The sequence below is a fragment of the Prinia subflava genome, chromosome 4 (assembly GCF_021018805.1).
Source record: "Prinia subflava isolate CZ2003 ecotype Zambia chromosome 4, Cam_Psub_1.2, whole genome shotgun sequence".
Lineage (NCBI taxonomy): Eukaryota > Metazoa > Chordata > Aves > Passeriformes > Cisticolidae > Prinia > Prinia subflava.
The window spans coordinates 28,907,090-28,933,103 of record NC_086250.1 but is presented as its reverse complement, the minus strand read 5'-3'; the positions used below and the strand labels follow the sequence as shown (position 1 = coordinate 28,933,103).

Here is a 26,014-nt window from a genome sequence, read left to right as displayed (position 1 = left end):
AAATACTGAAAAACAAACCTTATTGAGAAGGAGTCTGGGCAATGGTTCACAGAATGGTTTGTGTTGGAAGGGACCAAAGATCATCTGTTTGCAATCCCCCTGCTATGGGCAGGCACATCTTCCACTAGTACAGGTTGCTCAAAGCCCCATCCAACCTGGCCTTGAACACTTCCAGGAACGGGGCATCCTCAACTTCTCTGGGCAACCTGTTCCAGTGCCTCACCACCCCACCAGTAAAGGATTTCTTCTTAATATCTAAACCTGCCTCTTTTCTGTTTAAAACCATTGCCCTATGTCCTGACACTTTCTGGACTTAGAAAAAGTCCCTCTCCTTTTTTTAGCCTTTTTTAGGTACTGGAAGAATGTTTTCCTGAAGCCCCCCTTGCCCTGCTGGCTGTGCAGCTTTTGATGCAGCCCAGGATGTGGTTGGCCTTCAGGGCTGTGAATACACACTGCTGGCTCTGACCAGCCCTTTATCCATAACTGCCCCATCCTTCTCCACATGGCTGCTCTCAGTGGCTTCTTTTCCCAGTCTATACTCACATTTGGGATTTTCCCTACCAAATGCAGCACTTTGCCCTTGGAGTTGCTGAACTACATTATGCCTCCAGGGTCCCACTTCTAGATGACATCCCTTCCTTCTGTTGTGTCAGCTGCAGAGCTCAGCTTCCTGTCATCAAACCTGCTGAGGCTGCACTCGATCTCACTGTCATTGATGAAGGTACTGAAGAGCATCAGTCCCAGGAGAGATCCATGAGGGACCCCGCTCATCACCATTCACCACCTGCACATAGAGCCACGGGCCACAACTCTCCAGCTGCATCCACCCAGCCAAGTCCTTCTCTGCTGAATGGCTTTTCATCCATCAAGTCCATGTCTCCACTGGAGATCAGCGTGTCATGTGGGACTGTATCAAAGGCTTTACAGAAGTCTAAATGATGACATTTGTTGGTGTTCCCATCAACCGTTGCTGTCACCTCATCACAGAAGGCTCAAGCACAATTTACCCATAGTAAAGCCATGAGGGCTGCCTTGGCTGCTCTCCTTGTCTTTTACTTGCCTCAGCACATCTTCTAGAAGGATTTACTCCATGATCATCCCAGACACAGAGGTGAGGCACACCAGTCTGTAGTTTCATGGTTCATCCTTTCTCCCCTTTTTAAAAATGGGAGCAATCTTTCCCTTTTTTCCACTCACTGAGGACAGCACCTGACTGCAATGACTTCCAAACACAGCAACAAGATCAGCCAGTTCCCCAGAACCTTGAGATGCACATCATCAGGTTTCAGACTTGTGGCTATTCAGTTTCATCAAATTATCCCAAACCTGCTCTTGGCTTATAGTAGAAGGGACTTCACTTCCCCCACACACGCCCAGAGGAGCAAGCCCTTGAGAGAAGGGGGAAGTCTAGTGACCAGAAACAAACGGTCTGCAATTGAATCCCAATACTGAGCCTGTAACTACTGCTATGCTAAATATCACCAAACCGGTAACATAAATTCAGGGTGCAGCCCCCTCATGAATGGCAACCCTGCATCTGCTTTTTATGATTCCCGGGGAGAAAAGGTATTTTTGTCCTTAGACTCAGCAGTTAAACAAGTTGAGCCACAAAGGGGTAACTATGCAGAATATATTTTATGCTATTCAGGCACATACAACCATGTTTTTGACAAAATATGAAAAGCATGTACAAAGGATAAGTTATTGAAAGCTAACAGCATCGAGAGTGTGCAGATTTTATTTGGAGTCCTCGCTTTGTGCTTCATCTTCTCCAGTGATCTTGTTTCTTGCCAATTCCCTGTACCCCACCATTACCCGCTCCCTAGATGGTCCAAGATCTTCCAGCTGTTTTCTTTGTCTGGTTTCTAGTTCTTCCAACCGCTTGCCAAGCAGGGCAAGCTCTCTTTGATGCTGCTCCTCCTTGAAATTAAAAGGGAAAAAATGTGGCTCTGTTACGTTTTGTACACTTACAAGGGACCAAAATGAGCAATACATTCATTTTCTTTAAGGAAAATAAAAACTGTAAAGTCCAAAACATCCTGATTTATTAAATTTTACTCATCAGTGTTTTGTGGGTATTTTTCCAACATTCTTGATAAACAGCATCAGGAAGAAATAAATTTGCAGCTGTTCCTCCTCTCAGATGAAAGAGCACACAAGCCTGAGGTCTCAGTAACCATGAATCTGTAAAGTCAACCTGGTCAACCTCAGCCAGAGAGATTTTCACCCTCAGCAGCTCAGCCTAAGATGCTTTTAACCACACAAGAAATCAAGAGCAGCAACACTGTTTTGCAATAATGAAACCACAGTGTGAGACCAGCACTAGCATTTCTTGCTTAGAAGGAGCCATTTAAAGCCTCTGAGGGGAAGGACAAAGTATGGAGAACTGGCTTAAAACTACCCGGTTGATACATTCTGTAACATATCCTTTGTCTTTCAAGTACTCCTTCCTATTGCGAGGAAGGGAACATCTCTAGATAACTCAAAATTTCTTACTTAAGTTTAAAGATGAAATATGCCGTCCTTAAGACCAAGGTCAGTAAAAAAGAACTGTTTCAGTACCCTCTTTTGCTGTATTATTTTCACAGCTTGTAATACATCACCACCTGAAGAGAGGAGAAGGACGCTGCAGGCCCAGGAGGCAAGGCAGACGATGGCTTTATACCGACCGGATTGAGTGACGGGATGTCAGGACTCAGAATTATACTCCGGAATTCATTGTGCCGGCGTTGCAAGTCCTTTAGCCTCTTCTGGAGGCGAGCATATTCTTCAGAGGAAACATTCTGTCTACAAAACAACAGATTTTTTATTGCCTAAGGTCTTTGTTATCCCAGTACAGCAGCTCAGCTCTCCATGAGTGCTCTGTTCTTTAACATCCCCAGTTTCTACCTATCTTCTTCCAGAAGAACTGGAAGGTAGATCTGGGTATATTCTTTTGCTTACATGTCTGTATATATGTCCCTCTACATATTTAGCTATCTGCTCTATTATAGATTAGAGTTTACATAAAATAAATTAAACTTTTAATACCATTCACAATAGTGAGTCAGAGATGCCACTTTCAATTAATTATTCAAATCAAGCCCTCCATAGGGGTGTAATGAAGAGAAAAAAACAGGACTTCATCTTTCAAAGAGGATGTCCTGTCTGTTTCTCTTGCAATTCTGAAGTCTTGTTCACTTCCTTCTTTTAAAGGGATTCCTGCAACTGTGCCTATCAGGTATTTTTTCTCTTTTTCTTCTTGAAGAGTCAGCCCTGCAGTTGTCTCATAAGCTCTTAGCTGCCCATCCTAAACAGAATCTATTCCAAGAATTCTAGTGCTGTAAAGGCCATTAGACTGGACTCTGGTTACTAATCTAGTAACTAGGTAACACATCTTCAAAAATACTTCATATTTTAATGATGTTTTTATTTTCAATAAGTAATATGTAATTTTTGAAGCAAAGAAAAAGCAAAGTTTATTACCTATTTAACACTTGATTTTCTTTTTCTAGTTCTTCCATTTTGGCTTCCAAAAGTTCTATTTTCTCACGCATTCTCCTTTGTTTATTGTCATTGAGAGTCTTTCTCTGTCAAACAGATGTTTCAAACAGCTAAGTAATACCTTAATAGATTAGATCCTGTAAAAATTAAATCTAAACTGTATGCAGTTTCAAGATGTGACACTTCATAGGCTTTTCCTTCCCTAAGAAGAGATGTTGTGTTGTTTGAAGGTGCTTAGATTCTCATGCTGGGAAGCAGAAGAGATGGGAAATGATCCATAGTTGTAAATGAAAGAGGCACAGCTGCCAGTCACTCATTGGTCAGTGACCAGCTGTACTAACAAACATTACTGGTAAATGAGAATCACAATAGTCATCCTTTAAATTACCATGTATAAATAAGTATAAGCATAACCAAAACAGTATGCTTTTTTCCCCCTCATATTGATCTTAACTTTTCATGACCTTAAAAGATACTAGTAGGTTTCATAACCTATGTTCAATGTATAACACCGCTAATTAATCTTGAGGTTTCACAAACAACCTGCCTTTCCTTTCAAATGATTTCATAAAAGGTAAGCTTAGGAGAAGAAATAAAATTTTAATATTCCATCAAGGAGAAGTGGAACAACATTTGTCTAGTATCTGAAACATCATCCTCCCTCATCAAAGGGTCCATCTCTTAAATAACCATCAATGCACATGTGCGTGCAAAGAAAGCCTCACAAAACCTTTGATGACATTATAACAAAGTTGTCAGCTGTAATATTCTTTTGCATGTCACTTCAACCTATTTCTATGCTAATCTTGAAGAATCCAATATATTTAGTTATTATATGCAGTAGACTGCAAATAAACTCAACATTGAAACAATTCTAGCTGGCCAACATAAAGTTGAACTTTACACAGGCTGGATTGTTCAAAAAGAGACAACATGCCTTTTTCTGAGCAACAGCAGCTCGACATAGCTTGTTCTTCATTTGCTTGTATTTCTCTTCATACTCTGTCATGTGCTGAGTAAGCATATGCTTCTCCTGCAGCCATTCCATACGTTGGTATTCTGAAGATCTTTGGAAAAACCAGGTTAAAAAATTAAGAGTTTATATAAACAAAGCAGCACATTCAGTTAATGCCTTAAGGCTCTTAAAATAGATGCATCTTTTCTCATCTCCTACTTTTATACCATTAAAGCATCTGATGTAAATTTGATTATGTTAGCAATCTAGTTGTGACTACGACATTTGAACCTGTGCATTTTCCATCATGCATTGCCATGAGGCAAATTTTGAAAACTGATTCCAAGAAGCTAATTGTTGGTGCCCTGTTGGGCTGGCATGCTGCCAAACCTCCCAGAGAAAATTCCTCAGTTCAGGTCAAACTATCACACTGGAACACAAGAGCAGATGTCTATTCCAAACATCAGTTGTCAGAAGAGTTGACAACTACCTTCTCTGTTTGAGAGAGCAGAGTGCTGCCCTATGGGGTCTACTAAGTCTTTGTAACAGATATGCTATGGGGACGTGCTCCCAACCAGAACAAACACCAGCTCACCAGGAATCTCCCTCTAATATGGTTTCTAGACAACATTCCAGCTGAACACACACCACCAATGGCATATGTTATCTGTTTAGACTTTTGCATGGTTACAACACACTAAAATTAGGCTGTGTTCCCTAGCAGTGTATAGGAAAGGAGCCAGTTTCTCCATGCTCCCTTGTTTGTTTGCATTGTGAGTCAAAGCAGACAAGAACTAATGCCATATTTAATTCCATTACTGTTAAAAATTAAAATCAAATGGTGAGATTCTGTGCAGCAGATTTTAAGAAGACCAAGGCTTGGTATTAGTGCATGCACACTACTCCTGTCCTGGGCAAATGCAGTTTCCCTACAGGGACTGTGCATCTCCATAAATTTCTCACCAAACCGCCTCTCCCTTCCCCATAGAAGTATTGGGCATCATCCACTGTCATTTGGGAAATAGAGTCCTGGCCCACGTGCCACCTGGCATGGCTCTTTCAGTTGATGCAGCATGGCTTGTACCTCATTCTGGACTGTAAATAACTACTAGTACCCAGGAGCCAAAGCACTTTGGACAAGCACTGCTTAGCAGTAAAAGGATTTCAGCTGAGGCAACGGTTAAAAATGCTTGAGTGGGGTGTGAGGGTTTCTTGAGGTGTCCTGGGTATTTTGCTGCTGTTTGGTTGGTTTAAATGCCACTAACATTGTTCCCAAAATGCTAAACAAGTACCTGTTTGAGCTCATCTCTGATCTGTACCAGTCTCACAGTTTGCCTTCGGCTCTTTTTTCTCCTCCAGCACATTTTCATTTCCAAGCTTAAGCCTGACACAGCCAGACATGCAGCTGCTTTGCCTACTTATGCTCAATGCTCAACTGGCATTACTTTTTTTATCTGAAACTTTTTATCTTATGCTTTCTCATCTTTTGGTCCCTATTTCACTTCCTCTTGCTTTGGTGCAACTTAACTCTTTGGTGTTCAAGCTCGTAACAATTTACTGAACTGAGGAAGGATGTTCCATCACTCACAGATTCATAAATACAATGGAAGCATGACCCAAGGCTCCCAGGATAGCAATGGCACAGACCTGCAGGACTTACGTGCTGGCTACAAAGCTGCTTCATTTCTGCAGTACCGCCTTAGTGCATGTCTCAGTACCTACATACTGGTACAATGGTCTCCGAGGACCGACAAATTCCTTTCACTGCCTTCCCAGGAAAACCTAGTCCCGACTGTTTTGTGATCTATTAATATGTAAATGACAATGACAGTCTCATTCAAGTAACAGCAACATCTCACTCAACATGTGAGTACATCTCCCTAAAGCAAACATCCAAAGTATTTAATGTGCTAGTGACATACTCTGCAATCCAAATGCAATAATATCTTCAAATGTTAAATTGAAAACCACTACTTAAACTAATGACAACATAACAATTGCAGTACCAATTAGGAGCAAAAGAGATGTTAAAACAAAAAGAAGTTACATTATACCTTTGGAAGTTTTATATACAATCTGGGACACTGACTTTTTAAAAACACAACAATCCAGTACAAGTTAGACAAATATTTGGTTACTAAACTAGAAAATTCAGAAAAGCAACTTCAGACTGACAAATTCAGCTTTAAATTCCGGGAAAGTGTGCTTTTCCATGTGGACTCTGAATAAAATTTGGTTTCCTTCATCATTTATTAATTTCCTTCATTATTTATTATTATACTTTGATGGTATGCAGTCAAACTTGTGCAAAAAAAGGAAAGTGATGATTTTTATTTTGATGAGAGGAACTAGAAGATACTCTACAAGCTTTTAATTACCTCATATCAGCTTAAAGTAGCCAGTGGGAAAGGGAAAGAAGTATTCACACACATGACTGGGACTGTAGAACCTTATCATGCATAATACAATGCTTGAATGCTCTTTTCACCTATACAGCTTAAACACTCTTAAAAGAACTGTCTGAAACTCTAGATCCATTTATACCTATAGAAGTTTGACACTCGCTTCAGTATAAGTAAAATTTCATTTTATGTAAGCAGTGTATCTCACTAATCAATAATTAATTTTAACAGATACATTAAAAACTGTCTTTAAAGCTGACATTCTATGCCACAGAATGTACAGCCATTTTTACAACTGTCCAATATTTCCTGTTCATTTGAACTTTCTGACTTTATTCAGAATGTACAACGCACAGGTAAGTAATCCACATGAGAAGAACATAAGCAGCATGAAAAGTAAAGTCAAAAGAAAAAAATTACTTCTCTGTTTCCAGTTGAGCTTTCTCTGCCTGAGCCCTTGCATGTTGACATTCTTGTTTTAATCTCTCTATTGCTTCCTTCAATTTCTGATTAGATTCCAGCAAATCATTTTCTGATTGAGAAAGTGAGGCAAGCTGGAGTTGAATATCATTTATTTGCTATCAAAACAAAAAAGATTTTTTCATTTCAGAGGGTATGCAATTAACCAACAATTGATTTTGAGATACTGAGACAACGGAAAATGGAGACACCAACTAGCTTTAGCTTTTCATTAGCCTTTTTTACTTGTTTCTTTTCTCTTTGCTCAATTCAAGTTTCTCCAGAAGCTTTAAAGTAAATCACTGTGAGACAAAGAGTTTCTATTGTAGTTAAAATGAGAAAGGTAGGCAGGACTCTTCCGTCACTTAAGTGTCCCACAGAACTTCAGAAATCCAAGGCTTCACCCCACAGGACCATGAAATACTTAGTTTACTGCAGAACTGTGCAGCTATCCAGGCTCTTCCGTCTCACAATACAGTGTGTTACAGCCAACAGTGACTATAGCAATCAGTTCACAAAACAAGGAAGCACTGAAAAGTCCAACCTCTGCAGCCAGCATACAGAAATGATCATTTCCCTTTATTTTTCATCCCCTACACAGACACTTAGATCCCTCAATTTCTGATTTCTGGAGGAAAAAAATAATTGTCTTGAACTTCAAGTGCACACAGCTTGCAGAGTACTTTGATGCACAGCTATTGTTATTACCTACTACATAACATCACAGGCAAGCAGGAGTTAAAAAAATACGTTTTATTTTCAACACTGCCGTCAATTGACTCTGCAATAGAAATATACCTCTTTACACTAGTTTGTTCATTTATGAAACATCTGTTAAACACTTGAAGAACCTCAGATGAGAGATGCAGTGTAAATGCAAAGCATTACCTAGAAACAATTTATAAGTCTCCATGGCAACTGAATCTCCAGTTAAATAGTGCATAACCATATTCAATATATCAGTCTATAAACACTCAAGCTTTGAAATTCCTGGTACCCACAAAACACATGAAACAAAAAGCTATAATCCATTTACAGAGGTCCAGGAAAGCATGATTGATTTCTGAACACTTCTTTAAATATCTGAAGTATACATTTCATCCCTCAGGGAAAAAAAAATCCTTAAAAATTCAATCTAATCTTCAAACACAGGACATGGTAACTACAGGAAAGAATGTATTTCTCTATAAAACATTACAATGCAATAAAATCTTACCTGTTTCAGATTAGCATTTTCACATTTCTTTTCTTCCAGCTCTTCTGCCTGCATAGCTTGCTGTTGAATTTTAAATCTAAAATTGTGTAAGACATCCTTATTTTTATCTAATCAAAACAGAGATGCTATAAAATAAGGACAAATCAGCCTGACAAGTAAATAGCATTATTTGAAAGACTGATAAATATGTAACATAAAAAGTATTTAAAACCTATTTCTATTCATTCTTAGAATTCACATAGGAATAAGACTTTTGGAGTATAATTCATTTTATCACATTGACCTACATATAAAAACTATAGTAAGCCAAGTACACTCCCAACCATAATAACCAACTCAGAGACATCGCAGTAGGGTCTTAGCTTGCCAATTGCTGCTATGGTGCCATTGTGAAAAGAGAAATGGTTTACTCCAACACTGGGGCTATGCTGGCAGCCAGCAGTGAACCGGTTTTAACAAACACGTATTGCCAAATTTTTACTTCAAAATGGTCATTGAAAAAAGATTTGGACAAAAAATGTTATCTCTTCAGTTAATTTTTAATTCTACACTCTTTTTTTACAAAGCGCAAAAGATAATTTTGTTTCATCTACTATACTGAACATTTCATAATGAAGATTTCTGTATCTATGAATAGTAAGCTTTTATAGTGTCTACTGTAAAGACATTAAGGGGGGAAAATGAGAAATTTGTGCTAAGATTAGAAAGGCCACACTACCGCAAACGCTGAAGTTCCTTTTTGCTAGATTCTTCTGCCATCTGCACAGCCCGTAGTTTCTCGTCATACTGATCCTTTTCAGATTGTCTCCAAGAATCTTGTTCCAGTTTCATCTTCTCTAGGTCAGCTAATCTGTTCTCGAGTTCTAACCTAAAACATTATTCAACATGCACACAAGAATCATTACAAAATGCCAGAAGTATTTAGTTAAGAGTGACATTTTTAAAAGTAATGCAAAATAGTCCAGTTTTAGAAGCTGAGAAGGAAATCAACAGGCATACTTTTCATTTTGTAAGGCTGCAATCTTGTCAAAAACTTCCTCTTTGGCAGCTTGCACTTTACGAATTAGCTCCCGATCCTTTTCTACTAGAAGCACTTTATGATGTTCAACAGCTGCAGTAAGAATTTCCTTGTCGGACAGCAATCCTGCATTATACATTAAAAAAGTTAAACATGTCATTACTGATAAGAACCTGCTGAAATCCGGTATTCAAATAACTTCATAAATTCACAAAAGAACTAAAAATCTCAATTCAAATGACAGAATGAATGGGGGAAGGGAAAAAGAACAAAACACAAGAAAATCAGAAGAGACCTTTCTTAGTATAACAGTTATATTTCCAAAACGTTTGAACTGTAACCATGACACTGGAATCATGGTCTATGAGAGTTTCTTACTTCAATAAACAAAAGTAATTAAACAGTTGATATTATTATAGATTTAAACTCCGAGCAATTTATACAAAGCACTTGTGTCTGGATTTAAAATTTTAAAAAGTGTTCCACAATAGTTATGCAAAGGTCAAGCAAGAAGATTTTCATTTTCTTGAAAAATTTTACAGTAAACAGTAACTGGTTGTCAGTGAAACCAGTAACTGGGCCACAACTAATTTTTAATCCACCTAAATTACCAAATGAGATATTTCTAAAACTATGACTCTATAGGCAGGGATAAATCATACAAACTAAAATCTTGTGACTGACACCTGTGTTCACTGGCAAATCATCCAACATGCTCCAACAGTGACTCCTGGTTATTTAGCTAATTCAGTGATGTAAATGGAATTCCACAGTAAGTTAACTTAAATCTTGTCTGTATTCAGCTTCATATTTCATAGGGCCCAACATTTTTAGTTTGCAATACACTGCAAGTGTATTATCAATACAGAAAACACCACTTTTTCATTGCTCTTAGTGAACGCAATATGAAAGCTAGTGAACAGAAACAATTATTTTCAGGAAGACAAAGGTACTATTTGGGGCTATGGCAAATCAGTGAGGACAGGTCTCTTTAAAGCTGAGTAGTGGTTTAAAACACAACTAGTACTAGTACTAGAAAGTTTTGGCCTTTTCTCTCTAGAAAGGTATTTCAAGTTACCTACATACTCAGCTGCATCAGCTATCTTAGAGCAAGTTTCCTTCAAAGAATGAGCTAGGTACCGTATTTTGTTTCATGTGGCAGCCTTATGGAATTGGTATCAATTCCAAAGACACAAAATCAAAAAAAACCCCAACCGCTGAACCTCTGTGACACGATAAGGTTTCAAGCAGAGTATGAAAGACTTGAGAATTTAGCAATAATAGAAAAAAAATAACCATATGAAGTATATAATTTGAAACAGATTAGGCTCAAGTTGTGTTACAAATGTACTAATTTACATAATTGAAAAACTGCTCTCAATTGTTCTTTGCCCAGTAGAGCAAGTGAAACAACACAATTATTTCAAGTACCAAATGAATTGTCAGATGTATGACCTAGACCAAAAGTAGAAGGGGAAGGTGGCCTGGGAGTGTTCAGAGAAAAGAATAATTGTATTATTCTAACTAGAAGTAAACAGATAAAATAATTACAAAATAATTTCATACTTTACCATCCATTTCACTTTGAATCCTGTTTCTCTCTCTTTCTACTTCACTCTTTGTTCTTGCTGCCTCCAGTTTGACATTTGTTATTTCCAACTTATGTGAATGTTTAAGTTCTTTTACCTATGAATTAGTAAAAACATCACATTAACTATAATAATTTTATATATATTTTCTTCACTTCTGACTAAAGATACCTCAGCGTCAAGCTAAAATAAAATTAAATTTAATCTCCATAAGTAAATCAAAACAGTGATATCCAAAGCCAGAATATCAACTATTTCCCCAAGTAACTTCAATTTGGTAACTACCTATAGGCCCCCTGGAGTGCTATATTAGTTTCTCAAAATCCAGATCTTCAGAGTTTTAAAGTGCATTTTAAATCAAATACTGCTCTACAGACACATCAAATGGCCTCATAAAAGTAGGAGCTTTAAGAACTTCAAATCAAAGAAAATTACTGCTTGCATGGAAACTTTCTATAGTTTAGGCATTTGAATGCAGTAATTACACGGTCAATGCGAATTAAATATCTGGAGGAAAGCACTTATAATGAAAATCCATTCACAATGACAAATGTAATTACAACCTGCTAGCATATACAAGTGGCAAAAGGTTAAGAATGACACAGTAGCTTATTTAGTAACTACACGGAAGATTTAGTTGCTTATATATTAAGTTGATAGCATTTCAGGGCAACTTGAAAAGATTTAAGGTGGCTTTTCTAAGGCAGAAAATCCAGAAGACAAACACATGCACCTGTGCTCAGAAATAGCTTTGAGTGGGAGCAAAAGCAGGTGGAGGTTAGCATAGTAAACCTTCTATTTTCCTCCCTTTGAGAAACATCACTGGGACTTTTTTTTTTGTCCTGCTTCTGGAGGGGAGCAGAGAAGAGCAGTTGATATAAAAAATAAAGACTGTAACAATCTTCTAGATATTTTGGGAGTCCACTGAAAAATGTTCAACAGAAGTTTAAGTTTTCCCCTCCTATTTAGCATTCATGGGGGCCAAGTATGGCGTATTATATAAAGAGGCTTTAAATAGTGGTATACCTTATATCTTAATCCTATGGTAAATTAGAACTTTTTTAAATGAATGACCAAAATTAAATACTTAGCACTCATAAATATGCACTGTAACAAGATCTCAAAAAAAAAAAAAAAAAGCATACAAACATAGAACAAAACCTCTAATATCTGGTGCCAACCCAACAAAGTTACTCAAATATTCTTACGACAATGGTCAACTTAAAATGCTGTGATGCAATTCTGTACCAAAACGTTTCTGTACAAGCTATGCTGGCAGTAGCCCAAGAAAAAGGCTATGCCAACCTGACCACCCTGCACCTAATATAACCTACATCTCCACAAGCAACTCCAATACAGCTTGCTTCCTGTAGCTAACACAATCTATTCAAAGGATACTTATTACAATCTCCAGAAGCAATAGCTCCATTAAAAAAAAAAAAAAATCAGTTGAAAGCTCTAAAGGCTGGCTGTTTTCATGAACATTAAAAACATGAATATAAAGATACCACTTAAGTCTTGTTCTGTTCAGGAAAAAGACCTAGAAGATGGAATAATAAGAACATAACCTCAATCTTAGAGATACTTTTAGGTATGACATCTCACCTGTAAAGTCATAAATTCTTTGTCTTTCAACTGAAACTGAAGGGAAAATTCCATACTTACTTTAAGCCACAGCAGAAGACATTGTTACTTTAGTCTTAGTGTAAAATATAAGCAGAAAAATGTAACAGGATGTGAAAAATATATTTCAGACACCATAAAAGTACTTACTTGAGCAGCTAAGGAATTGACTTCTCTTTCAGATTTGTGAAGTTTGCTAGTTAAGAGAATGTTTTGCTCATGACTCGTCTGCAGGTCTTTCTCAATTCGATCAACCTGTAGCTCAGCAGACTTCTTTTCTGCCTTGAATGAAGGAAGTATTTTTAAGGTTTTTGGAGCTGGGTTGTGACTCATTTGAAATGTTTGTTTGATCTGCGCTTTCAGATATTACTGACTCATTATGATATGATATATAAATATTCATCTTTGCTCAACCATATATTCCAATACAACAAGGGTCTTGAATTTTACTCAAAAGTCACAACTGTTTTTACTAGCACCTCCTACACAGAATCACACCCATTTTCAATCCTCCTTGATAAGGGGTGGTGGTAATCTGGCTTGATTAGGAGGCAGTGGGTGTGCTTACCAGTAAATTTCTGGGCTGTAAACAGTGTAACTACAAATGGTACTGGAAAAGGTGTAATATGCTGGCCTATGCAGTTATACTGTCAGAACAATTAACACCCTGGAGAGGAAATAAAATGCAATTACTATACTATAGACTCTCATCTTTACAAGACAAGACACTGATCTTTACTGAATATCAAAAAGGTAATCTAATATATGATGTCACCTTCCTTTTTCTGAACGCTTCTGTTTTTGGCAGGACTCTCTTTAAAGCTAAGAAGATTACAGCACTTTTTAAGTTGAGATCAGAGCATTTTGTAACTAGAGGTATACAGCACTGATAATAGTAAAAAAGAAAATGAGCCATCTATCTGCATGCTGCAACTACAAAGAACCTAGATGAAAAGGCTTGCTACCTGGAGAGGTAAGAAAGAACTGACAGAAGGTCTGAGGACCACAGATGAGGAAACAGTGGAATTTCGGGGAAAAGTGCAACAGGCCAGAAATATCAAGGAGAGCAACAGGGAGAGCAACAGCCAAGTACTAAACAACTGCAGTAATGTGTTGGAGAAAGAAGAGGCACAGGTAAGCAAAAAAAATGACATGAGGAAAGGATTAAAGAGAGGAGCATCATGTGACATTTTTAAGAGAATAGAGAATTAACTGCAGCACATTATTAACATATTGGTTTCTAACTCCAGCTAAGTGGCAAGTGCTGACACAACCTTCTTACTACATATATGGATATGAGTTGCTTGTTTGGAAAGGAGATCATTCAGCAGAATCTCTTAGCTGAGAGATTTCCTGAAGTTGAACTGACAGCCCATGACTCCCAGTCAGCTACAATCTGATTTTAAATCTGAAATGTAGAAATTCAAATTGTGGAGTCAATGGCAAAATTATCAGTGATTTCAGTGACAGTTCTGTCAGGCCAAGTGTTATCCTTACTACACTCTACAGGGAGGCAAAATAATAAAAGAAAGTCTTACCTCTAGAGACCGCATCATGGTCTGCATCTCAGCTAACTGTCGTGCTTGTACTCTTTGAATATTTTCTGCTTGCACAACACAATTGTGTTTTTCTGCTCTTAGTTCTTCTACTTCTGCTTCTAAGGCTTTTAATTTCTGACACAGTTGTGCCTTTTCTCTAGAAAGTGCCTCCACACGTTTACAGTCCCTTGTGGGATCAATGCTAAGCAGCTGATTATGGAGTTCTTCCTTATCTTTATCCAGTCTTGCAATCTGATAGTTGTTAATCAGAAAAATAAAAAGTTCTTACATTGGTTACGTGTCAGCCAGCAACAATTACAGCAGTTAACAATTCAGGGGAGCAGCAGTGGACATTTAAACACTCATTTGCTTAGAGCAGGAAATTCAAAGCAAGACCACCTGAATGCCAATAATTAGTGTGGTGTTTTTGAGAACACCACAGAGTGCAATACTGATTGATGTCCTCATTAGCAAGTTGGGTGATGGCATGGAGTCACATTCAGCAAGCCTGAGTGTGACACCAAACTGGGGGGAAATGGTCAATTTATTGGAAGGCAGAACTGCTATCCAGAAGAATCTGGACAAGCTGAAGGAATGGATAGAACTGAGTCCTCTTCAACAAGAAGATCAAGTCATGCATCTGGGATGGAGTAATCCAGTGCAATAGCACAGGCCTGTAGCAACTGTCTAGGAAGCATCTCCATGGAAAGGATTTGAGGGTCCTAGTGGACAATAAGCTAAATATTTACATAATTAGTCAGTGGAGCACCCAATTCAGTCCTGGCAGATTGGCAGGAGGATAACTAGCAGACCAGGGAAGTGATCCTTTGTCCCCCTTCCAGTACTGGTAAAGCTGTATCTGGAGTTTGTGTCAAGTCCAGATGGCCACTAAGGTTCAGAGGGTTGGGGAGCATGACATATAAGGACAAGCCAAGAGAACCTCAGCTCGGGGAAGAGAAGATGCACAGTGATGGGAATAGAGGCAACAAGCACAATTTGGAACGTGTGAAGTTCCAATTATGTATTATAAAAAAAAGTTTACCATGAAGATGGTTAAATATTGAAAGAGTCTGGCCAGAAAAATTATGGAATCTCCATCCTTGCAGATGTTCAAGACTTGGCTGGACATGGACCTGAGTAACCTGATCTCATTACACTTCAATATTTTAAGCAGGATTTTGGACTAGAAACAGTCTCTTCCAACTTATCTTATGATTCCACTACATTATAATTACAACAGAACTCAAATCTGCTAGTAACTCCAGACAGCAAACATGACTGGGCCCAAACAGATAACAAACAAAACAAAACAAAAAAATAGACACAAAAAAACCCCCCACAAAACCCCCAAACAAACAAAAAACCCCAGTAACAAAAACAACAAAACCCCCCAACTCTGTCTTAGAAGGTAGTACAAAAGGTACAAACCAATCTGGAAACTGTAATTAACAAACATATAAATACATAGATTGTTATATTGCAAAATAAGTTACATGGACTGAATATAATAGTGGGGGCAAAAGAGTGAGAAAGAAAGGCATGTAATAATTCCCTCCATATTTGGAAACTAGTCCAAACTCTGATCTGCAGCAGTCCTTTTAAAAGTTTCCCCAGCATTCTCTATGAACAAACCTGACTTCTGCAGCAAAACCCCTCCAAATTTTATGAGGAGATTCAATTGCATCATATGCCCAAGCCATCAATTAAGAATTAGGATGTTTTTATAGCCTCCTTGTGCAAAATGACATGGAATGTTAAAAAGCCTTTGAGAGAAACCAGATCACACTGTGCCCTGGGCTCAAGGTAGTTTCACTGTGTGTACGTGTGCTAATTAGCTGCAGGACTAGCACAGACTCAGCAAGGCCATGAGAGAGGCAGGCTGTAAAGCAGCACGTGGGTTTAGCTCCAGGAAGGACAACTGTTCTGCTTTTAATGCAGTGCATTTGCAAACTTGGATTGATTTTGAAAGCAATGACTGCTTTGATTTGTGTCTGATGTTTGGAGTAATGCATTTAAATCTGGCATCTTAGAATATATGCTTCCAGACAAATACTTAAATGGATATGCAAATGACATCTGCAACTCATTTACAATGCTTATATATTTAAAACATAAATAAGCTGGCAATTTATTTAGCTACACACACTTTTGAAAGTCCAAAGAAATTAATAAATGTTTTCTTCAAGAGCTAATACCATTGAAATAAAGTTACCAAAGTTTTCAGTATCCTTTTCATTGTCACCATCTTGATCCAAAATAAGATCATGACAGGTACACTGCAAAATGTACCCTTATCTGCTACTAACAATATCTTCCTCAATAAGTTGCCACATAAGTAAAGTCTAAACTTACATTGGTTACTCAGATATGAGTTTCAAATTAGCATCATGTCACAAATTCCATGACAAATGTGATTAAAAACAGCATTAAGCAAATGTACTGGCAGTCATTTACCAGAAAGGAAGTTATTCTTACTTTTAATAGCACAAATAATATTGCAACCCATCACTAACAAATCTACAGAGGCAGCCTTACGCTAAGTCACAGAAGTGCTCTGAGATTAAAGAGAACAGAAACAAACATGAAATGGAGTGACTCTGACAACCCTTCAAGCACCAACAGTATCACAGTGTTCAAGCAGCTTTGTCAGAGATACTTTCTAAGCTACAGTATAACATTCTACGTACCTCAGCCTCATACTTTATTTTCTTCTCTTCTAATATATGTGCATGTTCTTCCTTTTGATGCTCAAATTCTGATTTCAGAAAGGTATGGTCGTAACGAAGTTTGTTATAGAGTGTTCTGTATTTTTCTACTTCCTAAGTTAAACAAAAAAAAAAAAAATCTATTGAAAGTTTTCAAATTTGTTTCCTTTAAATGTCCATGCAATGTTCCTATTGTTTCACAAGTTATCTCTGATGAACTGAATGTCACCTCCTCCCTCTTTCACGATTTCAGTCTTCCCTGCCAGGGACAATAGTAGCAGAAAAATGTCATACTTTGCTCCCCTTTCAGTTTTAATTTCCCCTAAGGTTTTAGGAACAACTATAAAGCTATGATCACTACTCTAAATAAAATAAAATTTCAATACTTATGACTTACATTTTCTAGCTTCTGATAACGTTCTCTCATAGGCGACTCCAATTCCTCATACATTTTTGCTTTTAACTGTTCTAATTTTTGAGGAGTTAGCACCTTAAAACAAAGAAGTATCAAAACTAATTAGTCATATTTAGTTATATACACTGTGATAGGTCACATACCCATAGGTCACATAGGAATAATGTATTTCAAATATGATTTTAGGAATTCTACTTAATTTTTTATGTTTTTCTACAGAATTTTCAAAAGTAGTTACAGAAACAAGAAAACATATTAGTGAACCAAAAATATTCTGGAAAGAAGCAGTTGGAATGTCAGCATTTATCGATAGAAGCAACACACTTCAGACTGAATTGCCAAGAGATCTATCTCCTTTGTGGAGGATGGGGGAAGGAAAAGCAGTCTCACATAAAAGATAAAGAATTAGTGTCTGACTTAAACAGTAAGTGAACCAACCCAAAAAGATCAAAATGAGCAACACCAAACAATTATTTGCAAAACACATTAGATGTGTGTTCTCCAATGGATACATGGGTATTGGTTTGAATGAAAAAAAAACCATCAGGAAAGATTCCTTGCCTTAAGCTCTATTCTGTATGGTATTTTTGGTGAATTAACGGTTAAAATTTCTTGGTATGGTTCACAGAGCAAACTATCTACCAAGAAATAGAGCTTAAAGCATAAAATTTCATCCACAACTGTGACATATTCTTACTTATTCTACTTTTCTTTTACTTATCTGTACCCTGAAGTCCCTGGAAACTAGTTCTAGTAATGGTACTGAGGCGCATCTCCTCCAGTCAGAGTCTGGGATCCTTTGGTTAGAGATCACATTTGTTTCCTAAGAACATGTCCTGCATTACTATAAGGAAACAAGCAGTTCCATAGACTGTCACCCAAGTTATCTTAAATGTTGAGGAGGTTTTTTGTTTGATTTCGGTTTGGCATTTTTTAAGAAAAGGAAGAAGAAAGCGGTCATCACAAAGAGAAACAAAGTGGTCTTTTTCTAGTCACTTATCCTAACAGGTTTAGGCACCTAAGTTACCCTCTAAGGCAGACGATTGTCCCGTTAACAGCACAGCAAGCACAGACGGAGACAGAGACACACACAGCACCTAACAACAGGGTTTGGATGATTCAGTTAAACAAGGAAACAATAATTTCAACCCACAGTCACTCGACAGGAGAGCTATTACATGGACTGGGAGAGTTTCAAGACACCTGAAATATATCCAAGCTGGGTATATGCATGCTGCATTAACAGAAAAAAATGCATGGCCTTACTATAGGATAAAAATACATGCCAAGTCCTTCCAGTAAATTATCTCACCTGCAGCTTCACTTGTTCCAGCTCTTGTGTTTTAGCCAGCAACTGATCCTGAAAGTCAGCAAGAAGCTGCTGAAATTTGTCCTGTACAGTCTGTTTTTCAACTAACAACCATTTCAGTTCATCTTGTGATTTGTTATAATCCTCTTGTAATCTGAGAGATAAAATACATATTTACTTTATATTCACCTTTTAAATTTAGAATTTAAAGCTCAAAAGATGCACAGAAGCAAATACACTAACACCAAATAAGAACTAAGCTATTAATATCCTCTTCCTGTGATATACTGAAAAGTTATCCCATACTTACAAGCATAAAAAGTACTGCAGAAACATAAACTGCAATGTCTTAAGGTACTTTGAATTGTTTACTTTCTAATATGAACAACACTCAAATCTGTCCTTACACACAGAAATAGCTAACACACATCTCAGACATACAAATAAATCCCTTCCAATATTTAGCTTCACCTTTTAACAACTCAAAGAGAGAAACTTGTTTACATTGATGTACCTTAGATGTTCTGCCCTTAGAGTTTGATAATTTGCTTTATGGTGTTCACTTCGCATTTTTTCATCCATCAAAAGCTTTAGTATTTCTTGTGAATTAGCTGCATCACCATTTTCCCCCACAGGAGGAAGGAGGTTGCCCAAACCATCCATTTTATGATGACTGTTCACGACAAGTATGGAGAAGACAGGATTAACTAACTAATCTACAAGAGCATCCACTCCTTCCACTGATATCTCGGAAGATCAAGACACCTGAACAAACACAAGGACATGTAATTAGCATTCAAGTACATTCACAGTTCAAAGGTTTCACATGCTGCTTTTTCTTTCAGTACAGAAGAATCCTGGTTCTGCTGTAACACAGGTTAGAAACCTTTACTGAAAGTACAACTCTTCATGCAGCCTGCCCTGAGAAGTAATAGCCCCTCCAGGGTCATAGAATACACTTAAACATGAAGGTCATTTGAGACAATACCAAACAAGAACAAGCACTACTATCTGACAGATTACACGAAATTTTATTTTTACTTATGCTATACACTGAGACTCCAACTGTGATGCCCTAATTATGCCTTTTTAATCAGTGCTCAAGCAGAGGTCACAGACAGCTAACACACAGCTTTTCTAACTATTTACTAAAGTCAAAGTCTGTCATACTATCCTAACAGGTTGTATTAATCAATACACCAGTATTTCGGTTAGAAGAAAAGCAGATAATTCTCTATTGAATTCCTATCAACCCCTCTCTGGAGAAGAGTTAAGGTGTCAGGGACAGCCTGGAAGACACCTGCCCACAGTTCAGTCCTGAAATATGTCACTTCCTTATTTCAAACCTCATGGCTACTTGAGACCTTTCCAGAAAGACTTTTGCAAAATGTAATAATATCAGTTTGGTGTGAGGACAGCTGCAAATCAAGAGTTCCTAAGAAATAAGGAAGTATTTTAATATGCCTCATTAGTGCTTTTTGATATTTGAAGCAATAGGTATTAATCTGATCACTACTGACACTTCTACAGATCTGGGGGAGGGAGGACTGTAATTGAATTTTAGGGAAGTTACAAAACTTTGAAAACAACTACTCTGCCATTTTAGCTTTTTGCATAGCTGGACTGATGCCTAAGAAGTCCATGTCTGCAGTGTACAAAGTAAAACTGACACAGAGACAATGATAAATCTCTACCACCATTACAAATACCTCACCTTCTTTACATGCACAGTTGCATGTACATTTTGTACCACTGCACACTTTCATGGATGTATCTTAAACACTTACAATTTGATTTTATAAACCCCTGAACTATAAGCAAGATGAAAATCTGTCCTCCATACAGGAAGAAAGCATCTATTCCACTAAGACATGATATATCAGGAAAACGTAAATGTAAGACATTCTTTCCCATTTTTTCTTCCTCCATTGCTAAAAGGAGAAAAGGTCAGAGAAAAATTTACCACTTATAACATTAGTCTAGGCAAAGCAACAACAGCAAGATTGTATTCCGCTTTACCCAAATTTGCTGAGAGAACGAAGAGGAAGAAATCAGAATAAAAAACATTCTATCTGCAACTGTCCTAAATGCATAATGAATTTCAAACATTAATGACATAGGTTCTGAAAGTCCTTCTAATCAATACAACCTCTTTTTCATCCCTGAATTTTGCTGGCTGTTGAGAAACAAAGGACAACAGAAATTTTCAAACTCAATATAAAGACATTTTCAGTTGTTAAACCAAAAGCTGGATGAAGAGAACAGGTCACTGATGCTAAAGACAATAAATCACATGAGGGGAGAGAAAGCTCTAGTACACAGAGAAAATTCAAGGGAGCATGTCCCTAAGAATTTCTAAGCGTATCAATAGGGTTAACACGATCACTATTAAAACAAACAAAAACCCCATACAAACAAACCAAAACAACAACTAAAAACCCCAACAACCAGGCAATAGTACTTGGCTTTCATACGCTATAGATACTAAACATAACTATCAAACTGCAAGCCAAAGCTCAGAATTAGGAGTACAGCATTTAAAGTTGGGTCTGAATCCTGCTGCTTACTTGAGTAGGAAGTATTTCTGAAGTGGCATAATGCAGATAAAGTCAAAGAGACCAAGAAAACACTACGTCTTCTGAGAGCACGCCAGCCAAAAGATAAGCTGAAGCACAGCCTTTTGTACTCTCTATTCCAAGCTGCTGCAGGTGAGAAGTATATTCTCTCCTCACAGCTTTTGCTACTATCAAAAAGTGCACAAATTACAAAGCAAGACACACACCTGGCCATGTATACATATGCATGAAGACTTCATGAAAAAGATAAAAGGAGAAAAGAGAGGGAGATAATTGCAGCTGACAAAACAATGATCCGACTGCAAAAGCCCAAGTTGTGTTTCAGGAAACAAATCTCTTTTGGCTTGCAGGGACATCTAGCGGCAAATGTCATGATTTGCATTCCTGCTGACAATTGAAACAGACAATAGATTTCATTACTTCGTGAGAGCTCTTTCCTCAAAAACACAAAGAATAATTTGTAATATTTAACCGATTCACACGCAAAAAAGTTTTTTGTCGTTTTGAGGTTCTTTTCCCCACATCACAAAACAATTTCTGGCAGTAAACCGTCAATAGTCAACAACATTCAGGGAAACAAATCCTTTAAGTATATTCCCAACCAGAATCTCTTCTGTGCTAAAGGCTAACAGTAGTTGCTCACTGTCAGTGAACAGGCCTTAAATAGTCTTCAAAATTACACACACGTTACACTCATAATTTTTGAGAAATACTTTAGAAGAACACTAGGTTCTTCCTCTCTTGGAGATGTGTTCAAGAAGTAGAACACTTCTAGAGAAGCATAAAACATACTTTAAGGAAACTAAACCCACCATCATATCTAAATTTAATTCGACACCTACTTATTAGCCAAATTTTGTCAAGCTACCAAACTGCAAATTTGTATCAGTCACCCCAAGTTCATACTATGAAACATTAACATCATTTCCTACGGGTATAAATATAAAGGTATTGGTGCAGAGTCCTGAAACCCAGGAAATGCACATTCTGTAGGTAAAACAGCAGTACTTATTGTAGAATAGCTAAGTGAAATACAACAATTATATTTCCAAGAATCACCTTTGTTTTGCCTTTCTTCTCCAATTATTTCTCCTCCTAAAGAGAGAAACACTGCTGACCTACTATACATCTCTCCTCTTTAGAGCTGCACATGATGATTTTGCAAGATTTTTCAGCTATATTATTTTAACTTTCTCTTTGCTACAAGCTCTTATAAGTGAGAATATTTGCATTTAGAGAAATAAATGATACATAAATACGATTTTTTTTCTTTATATGAATTTTTATGGCATTTTGTTTACAACAGCAAGGCTTCCTTCTTGCTCACCTGGCATAACCAAATGACATGACTGCACTGTGTGTTGGTAATTCCCCTGAGTGCCATACACAACTCACTCGTGGCTCTCTTTTCCGTATCACAGCCACACTGAAAACACTTAAATATATCGCGTTTGAACACGGTTATAAACAGTTAGGTGATACAATGAATATAATTTTGCAACTAACAATGAAAAAATTGACAGTATTTAGCCTTGTACAGGTTTTGCTCAAGCAGTAAAACTCTCAGTACGATCTGTGGAAGTCAAAGAGCTTCTTCACACAATTCATGGTGTAATTCCTCTGCCTGCTTCTGTCACAACTCCAAACCTCTTTATTTGCTCTTTCTTTTTTTCTAATCGAATTAGCCAGGATCTTCTGAAACAATGAACTATTTGCCTGAAAGAGTGAAAAACTCAAGGAAAGCACAGCCTTATGAAAGCAACTCTTCAAACACCACCCCCCTCTCATACCTGCTCAAGAGTCTACAGTAAGACCAGATAATGGACTAATGCAAAAGTGTAATCCAACACAATAGCTCACTGTCACCAGGAACCCGAGGGTTCCACTATTCATTTCTTTATCCCCATTCCTGTGTTTGTCATTCATCAGACCCCTTCACGAACTGTTTCAACTCAAGAAGCCAACACACTCAAACAAGCAGAAGGCACTCAATAGTTTGTCTGTGAGGTCAGTGAGTCACACGAGCTCGGGGAAAAACCCAGCAAGCGACACCATCAGTGAAAGTGGGCAGCTGGTACGGACTAGGGGAAGAAACAAAGAGCCAAGTAAATAGCCAGGAGGAGGAGCAAGCCTTTCGCTTTTCAGGAGCAGAGAGCTAGCACAGCACAGAGCTCAGATGTTCACAAAATCACAGCCTTGGACTAGATACACAGATTTTAGACAGTCACCATTCAGTGAAACAAACCCTATCTTCAACAACTATGCAACACACTCATAAGAGATCAGACTTCCCATGAACATCAAGTGTGTAACAAAAAAACCCCAAATCCCCTTCTATATAATTTGAGAAATGTGACAGCACACTGCCTTTTACTTTAATACTCCATATTCTACTGCTCTATCATTAGCAACTTGCAACAGTCAAAGCAATCACCTTAAAAACAATCTAGGGAGGCAAAACCAAAGAGAAACAGGAAAACCTTTGTTACAGAGAGTTCCATAACTAGATACTGCTCAGATGTTACTGCAGAGAATCCAGTGAAAACAAACACTTAATACTTTTGTGCACCTAAGTGCAGAAATACTGGAGAATATCTGTATGAGAGCTGCATTACAGAAGACATCAGTCTCCTGCAAGCTACTATCACTCCCTCCAGAACACTGTTCAAGGTAAAAGTTTCAACAACAATTAACCACATACTATTGCAGTGTCCATCCCTACACATGGCACATATACTCTTTCAGTTTCTGTCTTATACTACAGATCCAGCTATTTATTAGGTGAAAAACAACAAACAAGGTTCTCTCTTAACACAGGGTTAAAATTTGTGCTTTAGCCACATACACTACCAAGTCGAACTGACAGTAGTTACTGATCAAACTGAATTTTGAGTGGGAGCTACAGCTGGTAAATCGAGCTGTACTCAAACCAGCCAGTCTATACATGCCATGCATGTTTTCCACTGTTTTTTCACGGCAAGAAACCTTCAAACACACACACATTTTCGCTCACCAGAATCTCATACAAAGTTCTACTCGGGCATACAAATGGCTGCTTTTTGCAAATACAGCTATACTCCACAACCAAAACTCTTCTGAAAAGTCACTTCCCTTTCATACTGACTCAAAAATCGCGATGTTTAGAGAGGGCATAGGTTTCACACTGGCATACGCATCCCACACCTGCTGTAGGCAGAAACGTGTTTAATATACACTACAGTACGTGGACGAAGTTCGAGTGAGAGGCCAAGCAAGGCTTAAGTCACCGTGACCTTTTTACTGTTAATATTTTTGACTTATGGACGTAGGAGTTGGTCAGAGAAACAACACTAACACGGCTGACACCTATCCAGAAGCACAGAAAAATAATTTTCCTCACAGCGAACGTGGCTGAGGACCGCCGGTGGGAAGCGAAGCAGACAAGCGTAAACACTTGAAAGCCTGCAGCGAGCGGACGCCTCCTGCCCCTGGACTGTGCCAGGCGATCCCGAACGCAGCAGGCCACAGAGGCCGCAGCCGGCTGTTCCCGGAGGCGGAGCAGCGGGCACCGAAGAGCGCGGGGCTCTCCCGGCCCAGCTGCGCGGCGAGCGCCGGGCCCAGCAGAGGCCAAGGGGCCTCCCCGCCCGCACGCAGAAGGGCCGCGGTGAGCCCGGCCCCGCTCGCAGCCCGGCTCCCCCCTTGCGGCCCGGCTCCCCCCTGACAGCCCGGCCCACCGCACACGCTGGCTCCCGCTCGCACAGCGGAACCCCGGCCACAGGCCAGGCGTGGCTGCCGCCCGCCCCAGCGATTTAAAAATGGCGCCTCTCACCTGCCGCCGGCAGCGCCGCCCGCCGGGCCCGCGCCGCGCGGGGCACGCTGGGAGCGCTGCTTGAGACGGGCGGGCCCGCAATGGCGGGGGAGCCCTCAGCGCGCCATGGGCACACGGGAGAGCCCGGGCAGCGCTCCCGCAGGGATCGGCTGCCAGCAGCGGCTGCGATACCGCAAACACCCACTTCTCGTAAACGTCCTCAATTCCCCTCTAAAATCCCTTCGAATGAAGCAAGAGATTGAACGTCCGCATCGGCATTCCTCTAATAAAGATAATAGCGCTTTAATAACGATTAAAATTGTTTTCAAGTAGCGTATTAGAAGGTGAGTATTGGTGAGTGTTGGTGGTAACACGCAGACATATGGAAAGAAGAAGTGAGCAAGCCCCACCCCAGCGCACTGCGCCATTGGGCGCGGCCGGCGGCGGCGGCTGCCCGGGTGTCCGGCCGTGACCCCGCGGCCGGGGCGGGGCCCGGCGCCCGTGCCCGCCGCTGCCGCCGTGCAGGGTGCGCGTGTGCTGCGCCGGCTGCAGGGCTGCCAGAGAAATACCGACAGTATTCCGTCTGTACCAACGTACACCGACGGGGAAATAAACGACACCACAAGACTCTGCAATGGATTTAAATTGATTTTTATTCGAAACAAATTTTGATTAAAAATATGATCGTTAAAAGCTATAGATCTAAACAGTTTTACACTGCAAAGAAATCTTTATAGAAAGTGTTATGAAGTGGCACTCTCATTTTGTGTATCCAATTTGCGCTTTGTTTTTCACTATCAGCTCTACAATATTAACCAGGACCAAACAGAAGTCTTTTGCCCTTTTACAGCTGCATTAACAGGAATGGTAGAATGGCACAGATTCTTTCCTTGGTTCTATTAGTGTCTGTTCATAGCAGGATTACATAGCTATAATCTA

The 26,014-nt window shown here is 38.9% G+C and overlaps 1 protein-coding gene across 5 annotated transcripts; it reads right to left on the bottom strand.

Annotated features, from left to right (window-relative positions):
* Positions 1–1,616: 1,616 nt before the first annotated feature.
* Positions 1,617–25,493, bottom strand: CEP83 (centrosomal protein 83). 5 transcript variants are annotated; one of them, XM_063396322.1, is made up of 16 exons: positions 25,097–25,453; positions 19,227–19,477; positions 18,716–18,866; positions 17,386–17,478; positions 16,971–17,102; positions 14,284–14,535; positions 12,896–13,027; positions 11,105–11,219; positions 9,515–9,659; positions 9,234–9,383; positions 8,516–8,591; positions 7,261–7,418; positions 4,421–4,550; positions 3,466–3,569; positions 2,607–2,787; positions 1,617–1,920 (listed from the first exon to the last, which is right to left on the bottom strand). In XM_063396322.1, exons 2-16 carry the CDS (start codon positions 19,373–19,375, stop codon positions 1,738–1,740), a joined length of 2,151 nt encoding a protein of 716 aa, XP_063252392.1. In that variant the 5' UTR covers positions 19,376–19,477; positions 25,097–25,453; the 3' UTR covers positions 1,617–1,737. The 5 variants fall into 5 exon arrangements, with proteins under 5 accessions (XP_063252392.1, XP_063252394.1, XP_063252395.1 ...); XM_063396324.1 differs by lacking the exon at positions 25,097–25,453 and adding an exon at positions 25,002–25,088; XM_063396325.1 differs by lacking the exon at positions 25,097–25,453 and adding an exon at positions 24,668–24,975.
* Between the last annotated feature and the right edge of the window lie 521 nt (positions 25,494–26,014).